Raw genomic sequence first — 20871 nt, 5'->3', positions numbered from 1 at the left:
ACCAGGGCTTATCTTCTCCAAAAAGATAATGGACCCAATGGACATTGGAGTGACTTAGCAGCAGCTGCGGGGAAGGGCTGGTCAAGATCAGGACCACAGAGTGTGGGTGAGGGAATTAACCCTTTCTCCCTGAGCCATAACCCCAAAGAAAATAATTGTCATTGTTGCCAACATCAGTTTCCCACTACTGAGGAAAATAGCAGCTCAAGGGAGGATTGTTTTGGGACTGTGGAGGGTTAACACATACACTCATGTGGCACTATCGTATCAAGCTCCTGCAAGTCTAGTTTTTTTAAAAAAAGAAAAAAGAAAAAGACTAACAAGCCACACTGAACGCAAAAAGGCATCCAAGAATTGGCTGCTTTGTCTGTACAGTGGTACCTCAGGTTAAGTACTTAATTCGTTCTGGAGGTCCATTCTTAACCTGAATCTGTTCTTAACCTGAAGCACCACTTTAGCTAATGGGGCCTCCTGCTGTCGCCGTGCCGCCAGAACACGATTTCTGTTCTCATCCTGAAGCAAAGTTCTTAACCTGAAGCACTATTTCTGGGTTAGCAGAGTCTGCAACTTGAAGCGTATGTAACCAGAAGCGTATGTAACCCGATGTCAGGCCTGGTCGTTGTCCTCTTCAGATCACCACACAAACGCTTCTTGTTCTTTTATAAAACTTTTTATTGTGTATTAACAAAACAATCTTATAAACGGTTCTTAACTATTATTCCTCAGAGTCACTTATTTCAGATACCTTCTGAGCTCTGCTTCTCCGTGACCAGCCACTCTCAAAATGGCAAAGGCGCCCTTCCCTTCGCTTTCCCCGCTCTTTTTTCTAACCTCCTGGCTAGAGCTGGCTTGTATCTCCCCTCCTCCGAATCTGAGCTAGAACTTAACCCTTGCCTTTCCTGTGAACAGCCAGTCCCTCCCTGTTGTTCCTCTTGCTCTCTTCTGTTAGATTCACTGCTCTCCTTCCCCCCTTGGCGAATGCTTTCTCCCTCTGAGAAACTGGAAACTTCTAACTCTTCCCTGACACCCAAGGTACCACTGTAAGTCCATTTTCTCATAATTTTGGTTGTAAGTCCATTTCCATATCCATAAAACATGAAAAAGAATGAAAGATCCCTGTTACAGATAGGTAGCCGTGTTGGTCTGCCATAATCAAAATAAAAAAAATCCTTCCAGTAGCACCTTTAAGACCAACTAAGTTAGTTCTTGGTATGAGCTTTCGTGTGCAAGCACACTTCTTCAGATACGTGATCCCTGTTCATCCCTGTTCATCCAAGCCAGGCAATCCACTGAGAATTGAAAAGGAAGCAACTAAACAAATGGAAGAGTGTGGAAAATGGCTCTGTCAAGTCAAGTGGAGGCAAGAGGGACAGAAGTATACAGAGATTCATGCTTACTAAAGCAGGCTACAGGATAAGTTGCCTGAGGAAAAGCATAAAGCATTGCATCCAACACAGTAATTCCGTTTGCAGAATGACTTCTGCTAACACAACTTCCCATTCCTCTCCTTACCCTATGAACCCTTTGCACAGATGCACCAAATGCACCAGAGGGTTCCCCCAAGATTTGGGAGGAGGAGGAGGGCAAGTTCCACTGTGCAAGTGGAAGTCATTCTGCAAGTACAATTACTTCATTGGGTACTACTTGGAAAGGTGCCATATACTGGGTTTGACTGAGAGTCCATCTATTCTCAGTGGCAGCAGCTCTCCCATCACCTGCTACCTGATCCTTCTTTAAGCTAAGAATGCCAGGACTGCAAAGCATGTGCTCTAAAGAGAAGGTGTTGCGAAAGGACTGAAGCATGTATATATGGTATATAGTAGATTGGTCAAATAGTCATTATGTCAGCACTACCTTCAATGAGTATATAAACTACAGTAATGTACAAGCAGGAGTTGGGAATGAAGTTAACTAATGAGGAAATGGGAAGAAGAAATTCTGGCTTCTTTTCTAGGTAACACACTACTCATTCTTCAGTACAGTCTACCAACTCAAAGTTTGACAAGGACATTTCAGTGCCTCCCCCTCTTCCCTGATCCAGGGTACTATCAGCAGAGTATGTTGGCAGTAGGGAAATGGGAAGGAAAAGGCTCTTGCTGATGGTATTCACCATCACACCCCACTTCTGAAATTTGCTATGGCAACTGAATTACCCTTGTCATGACAAAATCATCCATACTTACATGTGAATTCTGTGCAGCTATTTTTCATCATAAGGCACAAATTACTAGTATGCAATAGAGCATGGTTTTCTTAAAACCTAATTTCATCATCATTGTATTTCATTGAAATCTGCATTATCATTGAAGACTATGTGGTAGGTCCACTGAAACAATGAACTACACCAGGACTGACTCAATAAAATCAAGTTCAGAGAACAGAAAAACTCCGCTCCCCAGTATCTCATGCAAACCAAGAAAAAACATAAAATATTTTGAAGCACTGGTAATAAAAAAGGTTGAATTCTACAGCAATGTTTCTGAATTCATACTACGCCTTGAAACAGGAATTTGAAATGACAGAATTAACCCTTTGACCTTATGGTGGAATGGAATTCTCGCTCTCTTTAGAAGACGGGCCACTGGGACATACTCAACTGAACTATGGTCCTCTATTAAATCAAAATATTTAAAGAATTTATTTTTTGCTTTCTTCATAAATCAAATTAGCTGAATAAATACCCTTTTTTCCTATTTACCTGTGACCCTCCAGCAGCAGGGACAAAGCACGAACAGAGATTTGCAATGATACTCTCCAGTGAAACATGCAGGTTGTCCACATACACAGTGTAGACCAAGCCAAGGCAAGCCTAAAACATGAAATAAAAACATATTACATTGCAACCTGGGGAAAAGATAATACTAATAATTATTGGAAAATATACATCTGTAGTATAAGGAATGCAATTTTGGAATATTTATACATGAAAAAAATATTTTGCTTAATTAAAGTGCAATGCTAAAATCTAAAGCTTTTGAGTTAGAACTATAAAGCTTTATCACTAGTGTGTTTCCGTAGTAGTAGTTTCAGGCCTGGTTTTAGAACCGAAACCATCTTGGTAACCATGACTGATCTTTATGAGCAGAGAGAAAAGAGAATGTTGTTTTGCCTCTACCTGTCAGCAGCTTTTGATGCAATTGACCATGGTGTTCTTCTGAAGCAACTCAAGGAGATGGGAGTTGGTGGTAATGTGATACATTAGTTCTGCTCTTACCTGCAGGGTTGCTACCAGACAGTTCTAGGAGATTGGTGCTTAGCACCACGGCTGGGTCCCATAGGGCTGCCCCACAAGAGTCGATTCTGTTTCCTTTTTCTATTGAGCATCTATATTAAAGAGTTGGGAGCTCTCGTCTGGGGGTTAGAGCACAGTTTCAGCAGCAGGCTGATGAACGCAGCTTTCTGCATTCCACTGAAATCAGGAAAGGCTGTGAAGATGTTGGACAAGTGTCTAGAGGTAGTGATGGACTGGATAGAGTCCAATAAACTCAGCTTAAATCCTGCTAAGATGGAAGTGTTGTGGGGTGGTGGTTCCTGTTTCTGGGAATTAGGTGTATGATCTGTTCTGCGAGGTGACTGCACTTCCCTGTGAAGGAACAGGATCATAGCCTGGGAATACCCCTGGATTCCAACTTGTTACTAGAGTCTCAAGTGGCTTCTGTGGCTAGCAGAACTTATGCCCAGCTTATAATGGTTTGCCGTCTATGACCATTCCTGCACAGTGATAGTTTTGCACAGTTGTCCATGCTCTAGTGACCTCCGATTTGGGATACATAGGGTTAACCTTGAAGGTGGTCTGGAAGCTGTAGCTATTGAAGAATGTGGCTGCTAGGCTGGTAAGTGGGGTAGCCCGATAGGACCATATGTCACTGGTTCTGAAAACACTGCCCAGGTTGCAAGTATCAGGCCTAATTCAAGACATTAGTGCTAGCATCTAAAGCCCTTAACAGCTTGAGACCCAAGTACCTAAAACAGGGTCTTTCATAATATGAGCCAACTCAGACTGTATGGTTGGCAAATGAGCCTTGTTGGTACAGCTGTCACTGGGAGCTGCTCTGACCCATGGCAGGGTTGTTTCATTAGCAGTTCCCCATTTGTGGCCCTCCTGTCACCCTCATTACTGACTTGCAGGAGGAGTTTGAAAACATCCCTGTTTGATGGATGAAGGAAACTGTTCCCGGCATCCCTAAGATCAGTGGCTGAGTTTTATTATGGATGTGCTCGCCGCCCTGGGTTCCTTCAGGAGAAAGAAGTTGAATGAATGAGGGAGGAAGAACTAATTTTTGAGTGACATAAGTATAAGGAAGCCTTTTTAAAGAAGTTGCTGTTTGTGTACCGCGCATATGAGCCTCAGAAATAAAAGTTGCAGGCCGAAAGGCCAGCTCCTGCTGAGGCTTTCCATACTAAACCTAACAACTGCAATTAAGAAGCTCCATAGCTTGAGTTATCTAGAAGCTCAGTCTCAAATTCGTGTGTTAGTAATAACATATTGGGCATAATCAAAAATACAGTCCTGTACTGCAAATTTTAAATAAAAACATTTTTATTAGTCTTGTGCCAAACATTTAACCATTTCATTTGGAGTGCAAGGAGTTTTAAGTGAGGCTGAAATATTTTCCCCACTTTGTTACCTAACCAGTTGCTTGTTTACTGAATGAGCTGTTGCATCAGAACCAACATTAAGCTATGTAAGTGAATCAACTCAATTACTTTGACCAAACTAATTGCGCTGAAGTTTACATTTTTAGTTCTATATAAGTAGCTAGGAGATTCCAGGGCTAGAACCAGTTTGCGGCAGCTGCCTGTGGTGAGCTGTCAGGACTGCAGCTTGGATTATCATCTGGACAGGAAGGCTATAAAGGCTTCCTTTTGTGGGATGGGACCTTGCCTGAGCAAGATGTTCTTTCTGGTTTTGATGTGTTCTTTGGCTTCAACTCCTCCCTTAGTCCCTTGGTTCCAATTCACCAGTGCAACTCTGACAGTTGCCTATGGCTTAGCCCTGACATTAGGCTGGGATAACTAAATATTTATTTGGTATATATGTGCTTCTGAATATAATGCTTCTGTGAATAAAAAGTACATAGCATTGATGTACCAGTGAAATGTGATTTGTATAAAATGCAGGCTATTTCTCCTTGTGCTGTCTAAATTCTCATAACAGTGTAAATATATTTCAGTTCAAGAATACTTGCCACTGTTACTTATCAAATATCCAACAAATTTGTACAATGGCACATTATAAATGACAGGTTCTTTACCCTGAAAATTTCTGGATAATCTAATCTGGACACCAACACCAGGCTTTTGGGAGCAAATACTTCTGCAGGCTGGATCAAACCTGTCTCCTCCTCTCCTTCTGTTTCTCTTGATCCCTTTGAAAACAGACATACTTCAGTCAACAGATAAGATGGTGATCACCTTTATGAAGAAATAGTATTTTTTAAAAATAAAACCCAAATATGTCCTAGAATTTAAAATAAAATATAGCTTTTATGAAAACATTAGAACTTTAAAAGAACTACCATGCAATTTGTACCTCATGGTTCCCAATAGACTTATTGCAACAAGCAAATAAAATAGCTAAGCACAGTTTTTCCATAAAACACAATGGGGAAACTTCTACGTTGAAAGCAAAAGCAACTCTGCTTCCTACAAGTTAGTCAAAAGCTCCTCTTTGAAGCTATCTCAACATAGCAGTTTACAATAAAAGTGTGAACTCATGTAGCTCTATGTGTGAACTTATGACATTTCTAATCCTACCCATAAATTTCATCCTACATCATGTCATTCAGTAGACAGAATGCCAAGGGCAGCAGAGAATCACACCTCAATGGCCCACTGGGATTTGTTGGATTGGTCTCTCACTCATCACTACCCTAATCAGCTGTTGCTTCCTAGACAAGAGGACTGGGCAAGCCCCAAAAGCTGCAGGTAGGTGGTAAAGAGAGATTGGTATTTCAAAACTTGAGACCTGAGTTCCAGTTTTGCTGACTGTCTCAAAAGGTTCTAGTACTGACCTCTGCAATTTTCATTCAAAATCATTATTTCCAGCACTGTGACAGCAGCAAAACATGCTTTGGCTTGCACTGGATATGCCAGTAGTACCTGTTTGTAGCCTAGGAGTGGCAACCATTCTCAGGAGAATTCAAATACACATCAACTTGTTTCTTACTGTAGCTATCCTACCAGGAGAGGACACTGGGACCTACTATCCAAGCTAAAGGGCAGATTGAACTACTGGACTATAGCAAAAGAGTACAAATGAAAAGGAAGGTTTTGTTCCTTCTACTTCATTGTTTACAATGCTCTGCTGCCTGTTGACTGGAGCTGTCCATGAATAATTAAGCTGAATAATGAATGTCACTGGAATACACATTTGCTGTTTCTGTGATGTTTTCTTTGAATTTTAATTGTTGTTGGGTTGCTGCTAACATAGCAGCCTGTATTAGCTAAATTAAGTGTTTCAACTTCATTTTTTAATTAAAAAAACCAATTTGAGTACAAATAGGATTTTTAAATTTGAAAACCTTACATTTTCAGGCCCTTGAATGATCACAGCAGGCCATATCTCTACATCTATATGAGATACAAGGGTTTTCTTTTCAAACTGTATGGCATGAAAAATAAAAACAACCAAACATGTTTAAAGGAACCTTATAGCAAGGACAGCTCACTTTTATGTCAGAGTAAATGTATACATGTTTATCCTTTTTATTGGACCATAAAGTTATGAAAGAATGTACAAGTTGTTAAAATTACATTGAATGTCAGGCCAAACCCTGTTTTGTGTACCTTGGTTTGCTTATTCTCTTTTACTAATATATTAGCTAATATGTTGGCAACTCCTTACCTATTTTGTACCTCTTCTTGTACAAAAGTATATCATCTTTTGTAAAGTCAACCATCATTATCCTTAACATACTGGTAAGGCCTATGAATGAACTGACTGACTTGAATCTAGTAGCTTTAAATAGGATGCTTCTCAGTAGTGAACAAGGCACAGAGCTCACCTTCACTTCCGCTTCTCCTGTACCTAGAAAGGACAGGTCTGACCAGTTTTTCGCTTGTCCCATGCTTTCTAGGCATGGGTCTGACTGGATTTGCCTTTGCCCCTCCATTTCCCCCTGGAAAACTTGTTCTTTAGTGTTAAATCAGAACAAATGGAAACCTGTGGAAAACCTGATTCTGATTCAGTGCTAAACTGCAGGTTTTCCTGGGGGAAAGTGGAGGGTCAAACGGAAACTTCTGAATGCAAGCTAATCAGAGCTTATTAAGTCTTGTTGCCCTGAACTGTATTTGGTATAGCAGTGACTAATATCCTTTTCACTTGTACTACGCTGTGCTACAGGACTGTCAGCTATTATTAGTGAAAAATACTTTCTAAAATTGGATAAACATCTTGCTGTGGGAACCACCAATACATTTTAAAATAATTTAAGAGCAAACACTGCACAATGCTGTCTAGCAGTGTTTACAGCAATGGATATGCCCACAGTAAATCCTCTCAGAACATTTATATTACCCAGTCTCAAAACCTTATTCAGATTAGATACATCAAATAGGTAAGATGAATTGATTCTTACAAGCAGACTTAACTATAATTAGTATGGAGATCAGCTTTATACTACATTAGGAGAAAAAGAAAAAAGAGCTAGAAATAGCTAACAGAACCACAATTATTATTTATACTGCTGAAGTAAAATCTGACTTAATTCCAGTCATTCTCATTGTTTGCTAAGTTACTTCTTTTTATGGAAAACAATTTTATAACTAGTAAAAATAGATAGTGGAAACAGTTGGAGATTACTGTTTCACTTAAAGGGAAAAAACCAAACAACACCCTAACAATCACCTAATACATTCAGGTAGGTAGCCGTGTTGGTCTAAGGCAGTAGAAACATATTTTTTAAAATAAAAAAATTGTCCAGTAGCACCTTAGAGACCAACTAAGTTTGTTCTTGGTATGAGCTTTTATGTGCATGCATACTTCTTCAGATACACATTGAAACACATTGTTTTCTTTTACTAAATCAAATTGTGAAAAACAGTCCACATGACTACAAAGGTGAATTTTGATAAGATTCTCTGGCACTGCAAATTAGGATTGAGATCACACTGGGTTCTACTTGAGTTCTTTTGATGAAATACCAGTAGGTGGCACTGGAGATTCTTACAGCTAGTACTTCCAGGCTTCCATCATATAGGGATGACCCATGACACATAGGAGTGGCTTGGAAGACTTTTAAATTCTGTTCAACTTAGTCATTTCTTTCAGCTGGGTACTCCTACAAAAACCATGCTATTTGAAGGTAAAACAAACAGATCTGAAGGAACCATATACTAATCTTCCATGCGCTGCATCATTTCCCATCTTGCTTCCAAGAGTAAGAGTGACAAACATCTGTGTGGCACAACAAAATCAGTGAACCTTTGTTCACCAGCAAACTATTGTATGGTTCAACAGGAATCTCTTCTCTGTCAAAAGTGTATTTTGGATTTGAATGGGAAGATATGGAGGACATATTATTTTATCTTTATCAGAGAGCAGAGAATGTAATCTGAACTGCAGTTTAACTGTAAATTAGAAAACAATCCCATGGAAAAAAAGCCCTCCCCAATGAACAATGCCTTCTGCCTGTAGAGATTCAGCTTTCATGGATGAAAGGACCCTTTCAGATGTTTTTATTCGTGGCACCCTCTCTGTAGAATTACCTCCCATCTAAACTAAAGCAAATGCTAACTCTGATGCCATTCTGGTACAGTGGTACCTCAGGTTAAGTACTTAATTCGTTCCGGAGGTCTGTTCTTAACCTGAAACTGTTCTTAACCTGAAGCACCACTTTAGCTAATGGGGCCTCCTGCTGCTGCCGCATCGCCGGAGCACGATTTCTATTCTCATCCTGAAACAAAGTTCTAAACCCAAGGTACTATTTCTGGGTTAGCAGAGTCTGTAACCTGAAGCGTATGTAACCTGAGGTACCACTGTACTTCATTTAAAAACACATTTATTTTCTCAGGTCTCTGTTACAAGTTAGTTGTATTAATTTAACTCTGCCCTGGCTTAATGGCTGATGCTTTTATTTTGTATTATAATTTAGAGAGAGAGAGAGAGAGAGAGAGAGAGTGTTTTATTGTACACCACCTTGCAATTTCAAATGAAAGGTGGCATATTTATATATTCCAATACATATTTAAAAATGGGAAGAGAAAAGGCTTTTATGCCCATAATGTTTCCGATTTTTTTAGAAAAGGGAATCAAGCTAGATCCTGAAGGCATAGTTTCAAGTAGCTAGGTCCAAATCTGAGAGAAAAGATCTGTATTTTTCATTAAGTGGAGTTGGTTAAAAACCAGTGATTAAACACAAGTCTTATCGCCTGACACTGTTATGTATTTTCCTAACAAAGCAATGTATTTCTTTGCAAACATTGCATATGGAGCCTATGAAGTTAACATCTGCATGTCTGACTGTTGCACATGTAAAATTATGTGTAGATATAATACATCCTAATGTGTTCAGAAAATATTGTACGTTTATTGAAAGTATGTTTATCTGTTTGGATTTGTATTAGTCTGGTTACATGCTGTTCTGCTTCTGCATGGCATTTCTTGAAGTCTGAGCAACAGAACAAACCACGTGCTCAGCAAAAAAAATCAGAAGCAATTTGACAAATATTATATGGCTATGGTGCAAGATGTCATCACTAAAGATAAGGTATTATAAGTGGCTTTTAAAAATGCTATTAGTTACATATTTTTGCATAAAAGAACAACTGCAAGAAATCTAGCTAGAGGAAGCCTAAACTTTTCAATTCACATTGAAAAGAGTGTCAGCATTCCCTAATTCCAGCATTTCAACCATGCTTACCCATGCAAAATTTCTATCACAGAATTCTCTTGCTGTCGGAAAAGTGAGATTTACCCAGATTTATTCCTTCATAAAGAAATGAGCCAACTGCATAGACAGATCTCATTACCTTACAAAATGCTAAGCAGAGGAGATGGCTGCACTTCAAAAAGCTATTAGTAAGCACTTTGTAGAACCAATTACAAAAGCCCATATATGGTAATTAAAGCAAACATTGCACAAAGTTTATACTAGCCACAATCAAAGCCAAAGAATGATACATGTTCTTTCATTTCCAACATTCCTGGCATTGTTTCACTAAGTGACACAATAAACTGTAGACAACGTTCTGAATTTCCAGTGATTGTACACTCCCTTTTCCCTGCCAACTAATTTCTTCATATCTCCGATATGCTATTTACAGGATCATGCTTAATTACAAGTAGGAAGAAATGACAATGCACAAACTATTTATACAATCAGCATTATTCACAAAGGTGCAAAACATTACAACTTAAAACAAATTCCCCCTTTAATTTCTGGAAAATGTGCTCTGAAAATGTCCAAGACCAGTGACCTATTGATAATACAATCTTACTAAATCAGAATGGGCTTGTTCACATAGCACATTGCATCATAATTTTAAACAAGCTATGATTTCTCTTCTCATGAGGTGGCCACAGTATTGGAGCCTCAGCTTCATGATCTGTCCTTCCAGTGAGCACTCAGGGCTTATTTCCTTAAGAATGGATAGGTTTGATCTTCTTACAGTCCACTGGACTCTCAAGAGTCTCCACCAGCACCATAATTCAAAAGCATCAATTCTTCTGCGATCAGCCTTCTTTATGGTCCAGCTCTCACTTCCATACGTCACTACTGGGAAAACTATAGCTTTAACTATATGGACCTTTGTTGGCAAGGTGATGTCTCTGCTTTTTAAGATGCTATCTAGGTTTGTCATTGCTTGAAAAGAAGACTCCCTGGAAAAGACTCTGATGTTGGGAAAGATTGAGGGCACAAGGAGAAGGGGACGACAGAGGACGAGATGGTTGGACAGTGTTCTCGAAGCTACCAACATGAGTTTAACCAAACTGTGGGAGGCAGTGGAACACAGGAGTGTCTGGCGTGCTCTGGTCCATGGGGTCACAAAGAGTCGGACACGACTAAACGACTAAACAACAACAACATGATTTCATGTGAACAAGCAGTGCATTTGTGCATGCTGTTCAAAGGTTTCTGTGGTGCTCCTTCCCCACCCCTGTTGCTGCTGCACCATGAACAAAAGAGGAGGGGAGTCTAATTTGTCATGTTGTCTGAACCCAGGTTCATGGTTTGTTTCTCTCCAAACAAACCACAAACTCAATTTCAGACACTTTGACAAGCAAAACTTGGGCTTCTTTTTCTGCAGCACTTTTCTGCTGTGAGCACTGGCAGCATTCTGTGGGTTCACAATAAACCATAGTTTGTTTTAATTATGGCTTAATGTGACGTACAAACTGGGCCAGTGTATGCTCTCTCTTTATTATGTTTTGAAAAAATGAAACATTAGAGAAATGTTTTTTAAAGCATTAACTACTAGAGGAATTTTGTTTCTGTAGAAACTACCAAGAAAGAGAAGGGGGGAGGAAGGATACTGATTCACCAAAGAATGACAGACAAATTGCATTTTAGCATGGGATTTGGGAACGTATTTTGCAATTCCTGTGCATCCTGGGTGAATAGTACTATTAATTATGTCTAGGATAAATGATAACCTCTTGCCTTCAACAGTCTCCAGCCAATATATCTGACCTGCTGCTAGGAAATTATTTTATCTCTGTTTTAAGTTATAAATTTATCTTGGTGTTTATTGCCCTCTGTGTCACACTACTGAACACATAACTGTGGTTACTACTTAAATTTCTGCATTCTAAAATACTCTATAGAACGGGATGTTTTGATGTGGAAAAACCATGGAGATTACTTGAAATACTGTAGCTGTAGGGGTATAGCCATTAAAACATATGGAAACCAATCCTTATGAGGAATGGTTGAGAGAGCTGGATATGTCTAGCTTAGAGAAGAGAAGACTGAGACGTGATATGATAGACATCTTCAAATATATGAAAGGCTGCCATATGGAAGATGAAACAAGCTTGTTTTCTGCAGCTCCAAAGGCTGGAATCCGAATCAATGGATTCAAATTCCAAAAAAAATGAGATTCTCACTTAAACATTAGGAAAAACTTTCTGATGGTAAGAGCTGTTCAACAGTGCAATGGAATACCTTGGAAGGCGGTGGACTTTCCTTCATTGGAAGTTTTTAAACAGAGGCTGGGATTCTTTAGTTGTGATTCCTGTATTGCAAGGGGTTGGACTAGATGATCCTTGCGGTCACTTCCAACTCTACAATTCTATGATTATGGAATCTCAAAACAATTTATTTCAATTCAAGGTTTTGTAGATAAAATCAAAGAAAAATGTTTTTCTACATCTGCAAAAAACCTACTTAAATTTTTTGGCACATTAACAATAATTCCACATAACACATTTCTCATTTGTTCAAGCTGATTCTGCTGAATTTCTCCATTAGTACAAAAAAAAAATCACCTTCCCTAAATATTTTATATTTGGGGGAAGAGTATTATTTTTCAGATAGGCTCATCTTTTAAAAATTGACTACACAGAGCTATCCTATATTAGCCTATACCATGTATGTAGCCAATGAATTTGCAACATCCACCATCCAACCGATCCCCCGCCCACTTCCTCCAATGGGAGCTTCTGCTCAATCTGAGTGCCTACTGTAAAGAACCACTCTCCTAGATCTGGCCAAAGGCCCATCAAGGCCAACATTTTGACTTCACAGTGGCCAACCAGATGTCTATAGGAAAGTGTGCAAGCAGGTAATGAGCACAACAGTTGTGAGAAATGTGTTTGCTGCCAATCTAGTTTGGAGATAAAATTCCAGGCATCGAGCCACTTCTGTCCGGTAGATTTATTACTGCAAATTCCAAGCCAACACCGGAGCTCAAAACAACGCGTCCGTGTTGCTTACTCAGTTGACGCTTCTGAATCTTCGTGACATTTTCTAGACCAGCATGCCCAGCGAGACAGGGAACGTCTCTTATTTCCTCTCCTCTGAATATAGCTAGTTCCTGGAACAGACTGGCCCCTCCCTAATTCAGTCTCCGATTCAGAAAACAGACTGGAAAAGGGCTGTTTAGGCTCTCGGTAAGTGCTTCCATGCCCCCCCCCCTTCTCTGGCTGCCTCCCTTTCCCTGACAACAGTGCTCTCTCCCTTTGTGATTATCAGTAACTGGTATTCACAATCATACTGTCTTCAACCATATAGAAAGAACATCCAAGTAGGTTGTGGACTCCATTGGAGGTTTTCAAGCAGAGGTTGGATACCATGTCAGGTCATGGATGATTTAGCTAAGATTCATGCATTGCAGGGGGTTGAACCCTTGGGGTCACTTCCAACTCTGCAATTCTATGATTCTATGAATTTTGTTTTAAAAAGACCACCCAAGTTGGTGACCATCATTACATCTTGTGGGAGTATATTCCATATATTCCATAATTTAACTATGTGGTGTGTGAAGTACTTACTGGTTTGTCCAAAATTATTTATTATTATATTAGTTATTAAATTTCTATACCGCCCTTCATCTGAAGATCACAGAGCGATTTACAATCTAAAAACACAAAAATACACACCATAATAACAAACAAAAACAAGACCCCACAGTATTTATTATTATTATTCCCAAGTTCCAGTATTATAAGGGAGAAGTGCTATCCACTTTCTACACACCATGCTTATTTTTATGCCCCTCTCTGTCTCCCCTTATCTCTAAACTGAAAATTTCCAAATGCCATAAACTTTCTTCATAGGAAAGTTGCTCCAGCCCCTTGATCATTTTAGCTGTGCTTTTCTGGAGGAGTGATGCAGAAGCATGAGCTTGAGACCACATAGCCTTTTTGAGGTGAGAAGACCAGAATTGTACACAGCATTCCATGCAGTCACACCATAGATTTGTGTGACAACATTATGATATTGGCAATTTTATATTTATTCTTGTTCCTAATGACTCCTAGCATAGAATTTGCCTTTTGAACACCAGCTGCACAAATGAAATTTGCTCTTTCATTTGTGGAAATCCTACTCATAATCCAACCCAACGTATGGTTTAATTGTTGTTTTGCTATTATATAATCGTATTTATTAACTGTATAGCTTGATTTTACTGTTGCAATTTGATTCTAGCTGATATTGTAAGCTACAACAGGTTCAATTTGAAGATAAGCAAGATATAATTTTATTTAATTTTTGCAACAACAACGGTGTCTAAAAATTGAAAGAAATGACCTATTTTTCATAAAGGCTTCTTATTAAACAACGATGTAAAATTCCTACAAAGCCTTGGACTGCAAAAATTACTTTGCATCATAATTAATACAAGTCTTCTAAGCACATTTAGAGCACATAAAATACTTAGTAAGGATGTGATTAACAATTCCAATGTGATAAAGCAATCAAAGAAATTCCTAGAAAACCAAAGCTAGTCACATATACAAACAGAGGTATTACCAGCCATGTCATTATCAGAAGTCACAGCCTAAAAGGATAATCTGATTAAACACATGACTTTCAAACTACTTTATTGTGAGCACTAACAGTATATGCATTCTCTGAACACACAGTGTAAAGCTAGAAGTCCATAGCCAGTTAATCTTTCGGTTCCAGTTTAGAAATGCATTCTCTCTCACAAGAAGACCAGTGCAATACTCCATGTTCAAGAACACTTTTGGGGGAAAATATTTGATTTGATGGTACATGTATTCACCCCAAACACAATGGGAATAGCCACCCTCCTAAGTCTTCCATATGTCAGTTAGATAGATCAGGGGGAGCCAAGGTGGTTACCTCCAGATGTTGTAGTTCTTATTAAACTGTGAATTACTCAGACTTGAAAGAGAGGAACATAGCTGAGCAATATTACTTTAGTCAGATTGACACAAACAATTCAAGGAACTGAAAACAAAACCTTGGATCTCTCTCTTATACACACACACACACACACACAGAGAGAGAGAGAGAGAGAGAGAGAGAGAGGTGCTGATAATACCAAGGTCGCATTTGATCCTCATATGGGACTGTGGCATAGTCCTGTACCGCAGGGGGTTGGACTAGATGATCCTCAGGGTCCTTCCAACTCTACGATTCTATGATTCCACTTCAGCTTGGACAGCAGGAGGCTTTTTTTCATAAAAGCCAAAAAAACCCCAAAATATAGTAATTGTAATAACTATTTTAAATATTTAATTTCTATAACTTGATCACTGTTGTCCATGTGCTAGTAACTTCCATATTACTACAATGTGGTCTATGTGGGACTTCCCTTGACCTGTAAGCGGCAGCTAGTGCAACATGTAGTGTCTCGGCTGCTCACTAAGGCTGACTATTACAGTACCATCATATTATTCTGCCACTACATTGGCCTCCAAGTAGCTACTGTTCTAAGTACAAATTCCTCTTAAGCACTTCTCAAATTTATCCTCTCAGTGTAGTTTTTCTGCCTGAAATATGCAGTACAAAAATATGAGATAATGATGATAAAGACTCATCATCATCAACATACTTCTTACCCATCCCTCACCACAAGGTCCCAGGGCAGGTCACGGCGATTTAAAAATACAGTATTTATGTATGGCCTATGAACTATGTTATCAGTAGGTATTTCATGCTAGTGAGGAGGAAGAGGCAATGCCACCTTTATCAATTCAGTTTTGCATTTAGTTTCTGTGACTTTTGCTGCCAACCAATGGAGGATGGCATGGCAGCATGCACTGCTGACCTTGCGTCCCAGCACCACATGCTGTTACTGGCTAGAGAAAAGGGCGGGAGGCAAGGCAGCAGATGCAGCGGAAGCATATCCGATGATCCTGATACTATGCTTATACTGTTTTGAGCTCCCTGCTGCCTTGCCCCTCTCCCTCTTGATAACTGGCAGCAGTGTGCAGTGTTAGGAAGCCAGATCAGCAACACAATCCCACCCATGCTGCTACTGTAACCAACTTAGCAAAACAAAAGTCTGAAGTTTTGTAAATTCTTCTTCATTCATCTGAATTCCCTAGCCCCTGTACCCAAGTTTCTGAAATTTTACAGGTTACTTCCTTAGGAACACTCTACAATGTATGCCATTATCATACTAAAATCCTAAAAAAAAAACCTAGCACAAACCTCCCTGAATCAATAACTCCCAAGCAATTCATAGATTAATATAAGCCAGTCTTCTGAAATTTGGCAGGTTTCTTACCTGGGGGCATCTCTATGATGTACACTATTTTAATATAAATTGGACACAAAACAACAGGGGATACTAAGTGCATCATTTTTTAACCACCCTAAACTGTAAGGGCTGTTTTTCCAGGAAATTCACTGCACCAATTATTCTGAAATTTGGCAGTATTCATCCCTCATAAGGGGTTTTTTAAACAAGGGGTTTCATTGTTAAAAAAAAAATAGATTGAAGGGTGCCCAACAGAAAGATTCCTGAGCTACTTACAAACAGCAAGGTAAACTATGCCTGCAAATATCAAATTCTGTCAAAAAGAGGGGGAAGTTACAGGCATTTTTATTTTCCTATAATAGTGAATGAGAGAGGGCATGAAGCTTCATTTTTTCCAAATTGAGATATGAACCCAGGCTGAATTAGGAAGTTTTCAAAATGCTTTATAACAAGTCAGGTAGTTTTTCAAAGAACCAAATCTGGGTCTGAACTGAATGGTGTATTCTGTGCTGAAAACTATAGGAAAAATTAAAGTGATGTAAACAGATAAAATTAACTATATTAAACATCAGAGAGCTCAAGACACTGCCATCTGAAATAGACTCTAAGACATCCAAACAATGAGATTTTTCTTCAAGTCTTTTATGCACGATGACAGCAAGTGCTCCAAAATGAAACGGGCAACAGTTTGTTCTTTGGTGGTCTCATTTTTAGCTGATTGTTATTCCCAATAGCAACCAATCTACTTGGCTGAATTAAAGTGAGAGATGACATAGTGAAGCCCAGAAATGGGATAATATGTCAATTAGGAACATATTCAGAGATTAAAAGCGAAGAAAAAGCTGTGTGCTAACACCATGTGTGTCAAGAGTAATTTTTAATAATTTGCCATATCCTTTCTGTCCTAAACTGTGTCTCATCTACATCAGTTGTAACAGATGAAGATGGGAATGCTTTAAAATTAATCTCATATATATAGCTCAAAGTCACAGTTCCCTCAGCTAGTTTGTACTTTAATACTATCATGTGAATAAGCTTTTAGCAGTAGAGTTCATATTAAAGACACAGTCTTCACATGTCAAGCAAAGGAAAACAACAATTTTTTAAAATTAATGAGCTACTTATTAAAATACTCAAGACAACTAGGTCAAGCAGAATAAACACAAGGTTGGAATAATATCCTAATCTATTTTAAGTGCTTAAACTTTGTATACTATTAATGTAAAATGGATTGTATTTAAAGTAAATGTATTGGGGGGGAGAAGCATACTTTAGTACACTATGTGCAGGCTTGGCTGACAAATATTTCATCTTAATGCAGTAGAAGACATGTTCTGGATCAGTCTGCCTTGAACAGAGAATAACCAAGCTAAAGCTAGTAAACCCTCTCATATTTTAGAGTAGAAAATCAGATTTAAATTTAAAAGATTTTGAAAGATTTACATCAACCACAATCAATTTATGATGAAGCAATTTCATAAAATATTTTCACTGATTTTTATCACATTAATGAGCTCATACATTTTCCTGAAAAAATAGTGTTCACACAACTTGTTTAGCATATAAGCTTTACATTATTTATATAAACTATTAATGGAACACCAAAGAATTCAAACAAACAGTGCAGATGAGTTTCTGAACTGCTTATAGGACAATTTAACAGTTTAAAAGACAGAAAGAGAGGTTCTCAAAGGTGCAGTACAAAATAATATATCAGCGTAACATGAATCATGTGTCATACCTCTTCCTTAGTGGCAACTGATTTAATCCCTTTAAACTGTTTAGGAACTTGTGGCCTTCCAACCTAGCCAGCAAAGCAAACATTCAGGGATTATGAGAGCCATAGTCCGAAATCTGGAGGGTATCCTGTTACCTACACTTGGGTTAAACTCATTGCCACTGAAAAAAAATAAAATAATTTGCATTTGGCCAATAAATCATCCTCTGTATACTTTTGAGATCACTTCCTAGCAGTTAAATGCTAATCATGATAAAATTATGACTCAATGAGCACCACATAGGAGACATGTGGAAGCCAGACACTTTTAATCCAATTAATCTAGGATACATACAATCAGTAAACAAATGTGAATCACTTATGTCATAAAGTGAGCAAACACAAAATAGAACTTTCCCACATGTTTAGAGCAGACACAGACACATGAAAATATTTTTAAAATAACTTGTTAATCCATTTTTAAAATCTCAATAAACGAACCTGAAGTGTTCCCACAACCACAAATGTACTTTAAAACCATCCGTCCTGCTTCAAACTATTTTTTTCTGAGAGACAAAAAACAAAACAAAAACCCCAGCAACTTCTGCTTTGAATCCAAAAAAGTTGGTTTACTCCATTTGTTATGGGTGTTTTGTTTGGAGCTCAAACACTTCAGCTCAAATTCCTACTTGGTTGGCCAACTTGGATGGTCTGGTTGACCTTAAACAAATTGAAATTTCTCTGAGATTATGCTTCATTTTAATGTTCTCTTTAGATTATGGTATGTGGGTAAGTACACATGTAGGCTCTGCCTCTCTCCTGCAGGCAACAACAATTCCTGAAATTCCCAAACTGAAACCAAGCCCAATGTCATGTAATAGAGCATAGAATGGTATAAAGCCCTTACTTGGAAATGCCATTTCTCTAGGATGCGGGGAGACTAATTTGTCACTGAGAATATGTGTCAGGGAACCGCCATCAGCTCAGAGGCGAGAGGTGGAAGGGCAGTTGGGTTACAGGGAAGCTCCGAAGATCGTGCGAAGCAGCTCTTCCTCCGGCGAGGAGGGAAGCCCTGCCTCCAGTGGGGAAGGGATGCAGGGATCGGAAGATGCTAGAGAGAGCCGCAACACCGAGCCTGAGCAAAGCGGGGGGGAGGCAAGTCCCCCTTTGCCAGCGCCCCTTCTGCACAGTCGGTTTACATGCAGAGAGGGGAGGAGAAGGATGGGGGTCAAAAGACTGTTATGCTGGGGAAAGTTTAAAGACTGCCCACTCCCAGATTCTGCTAGCGATTGAGCAGACATGGACTTGAGACGCTCTGCACTGTAAATGTTTTTCAACAGATAATAAAGCCTGGAAAAGACCGGTGAGAGTCTTGCCTGTTCGCTCTCGAGCAACCACGCAGGTACATAACAATATGGAAATGTAAAGCAGTTTACTGAAACACAGTTTACAAAGACAGAACAAAATAAATTAGAGAGAGAAAAGAATCAGACTTTAATATGACCCTGTTGGCAAGCATAGTGGCCAGTTTGAAATTTTGTAAAAGTTGTATGGCTACATTATTATAAGCTGCATTATAAAAGCAGAGATATAATGAGATATAATGTGAAAAAAAATGTCTGTAGTGTCAAAAATCTGTTATTTTTATAAAGGCTATTCAAAAGGTTTATGAAAATCTGAAATCTAATCAGGATATTAATCTACACCAAGACTACGGGCACTGCATGTAACACTAAAGGGTATGCTACATTTACAGAAGGCCATATTAACAGGAATTTGGAGAGTAGGGTTTTACCAAGGGTAAAGCTAAAAAATGTCTAAGAAAACCCATGAAATGGTTTTTGGTTACTTTTTACCAACATTGCTGTGAACCTCTATGTCCATGTTTGGTATTCCTGACACACCTGCCCACTATTGCAGCAACATAGCTAGAAGAATCAGACATATTATATGCACCTGTGATTAAAAATGCAGGAGTATTTAAGAAGCCTAAAATAGATAGGGCAATGCCTTTAACATTAACAACTCCTCAGGGCCACCGACAAGCAGTTATAAACCCTTAGCCTCTTTGTTATGCTCCGAATAAATTCATGCACTTCTTCCAGACCACAGAAACTCTAGAACAATTTTAAAATATTAGTTCTGGAATCTGAATAAAAGAACTTCTAACCACACTCATGAAGAACAAACAAAAGCAGACAATTTAAGATTTAACTGTGTATACAGCATTTTCATTTGAATTGCTTTTAAAAGCATTGCACGTGATGCATCAATGGCTTTGCATTTTACATCAGCCGCTAAATTCTTCTAGGTGTCGTTTACTACAGAAAGCAGCCAAACCTTCCAATGAAGTGTATTATACAGACCAAAATATGTGGGAATAACACCTTATATGTTTTGCCTTCTACTGTCAGAACTTAGTAGCCTCAGTTTTAATGTAAAACTTTGCTACTTCACATCTCTTACATTAGAAGCCTTGGTCACACTGGGCTGTTTTAAATATTTTCACACTATGAATGGAAGGAGCTTTAATTTCATTCTTCATGGAGAAAGAATTCTGTTAATAGAAGGAGGTTCCAGCCTCAGTAACAGCAGTGGCAGCACAGTAACAGCAAAGCATACTACAGAAATAGTCAACTTTTAAATCCAGTATGTATTTTGATATTTGCCACCTACAAGGGAAGAGCATGCATACATGGCCTTTGTTTTCTGTGAGCTCCTGCTTGCCTTCTTCTGGTGACTACTGATCTAATTTTGAGACCTTAGATGCATGTATTCTGTTCTTGGTGTTATAAAAAGATAATATGGAAATTCTATTCATAGTTACACAGATCTAAGCCTCACTGAGTTCAATGGGGCTCACTTTATGAATATGATTCATATTCAGATTCAAACAGGCTTAGCTTCGGGGAAGTGGTGGCCTCTTGTGCCTTCAGACCATTGCTCTGGGAGCTTCTGGGTAGTTAAGTACAAGATTGGTCTCCAAACCATTTATACTTTTGAGTGTATAATCCTGTGTATGCTTACCTGGGATT

The 20871-nt window shown here is 38.8% G+C and overlaps 1 protein-coding gene across 2 annotated transcripts in view; it reads right to left on the bottom strand.

Moving 5' to 3' along the window:
* SBF2 (SET binding factor 2) overlaps positions 1–20871 on the bottom strand; it is a 212872-nt gene that overhangs the window by 108075 nt on the left and 83926 nt on the right. For both annotated transcript variants that reach the window (XM_081013068.1, XM_081013069.1), the window contains exons 4-5: positions 5256–5369; positions 2699–2809 (exon numbers count right to left, since the gene is read on the bottom strand). In XM_081013068.1, coding sequence (XP_080869194.1) covers positions 2699–2809; positions 5256–5369 — 225 coding nt within the window. The remainder of the gene's footprint in view (positions 1–2698; positions 2810–5255; positions 5370–20871) is intronic.

This window comes from Podarcis pityusensis, assembly GCF_964106645.2.
Source record: "Podarcis pityusensis genome assembly, chromosome: 1".
Taxonomy (NCBI): domain Eukaryota; kingdom Metazoa; phylum Chordata; class Lepidosauria; order Squamata; family Lacertidae; genus Podarcis; species Podarcis pityusensis.
The sequence above is the reverse complement of the archived record's forward strand: the minus strand, read 5'-3'. Positions and strand labels throughout refer to the sequence as shown.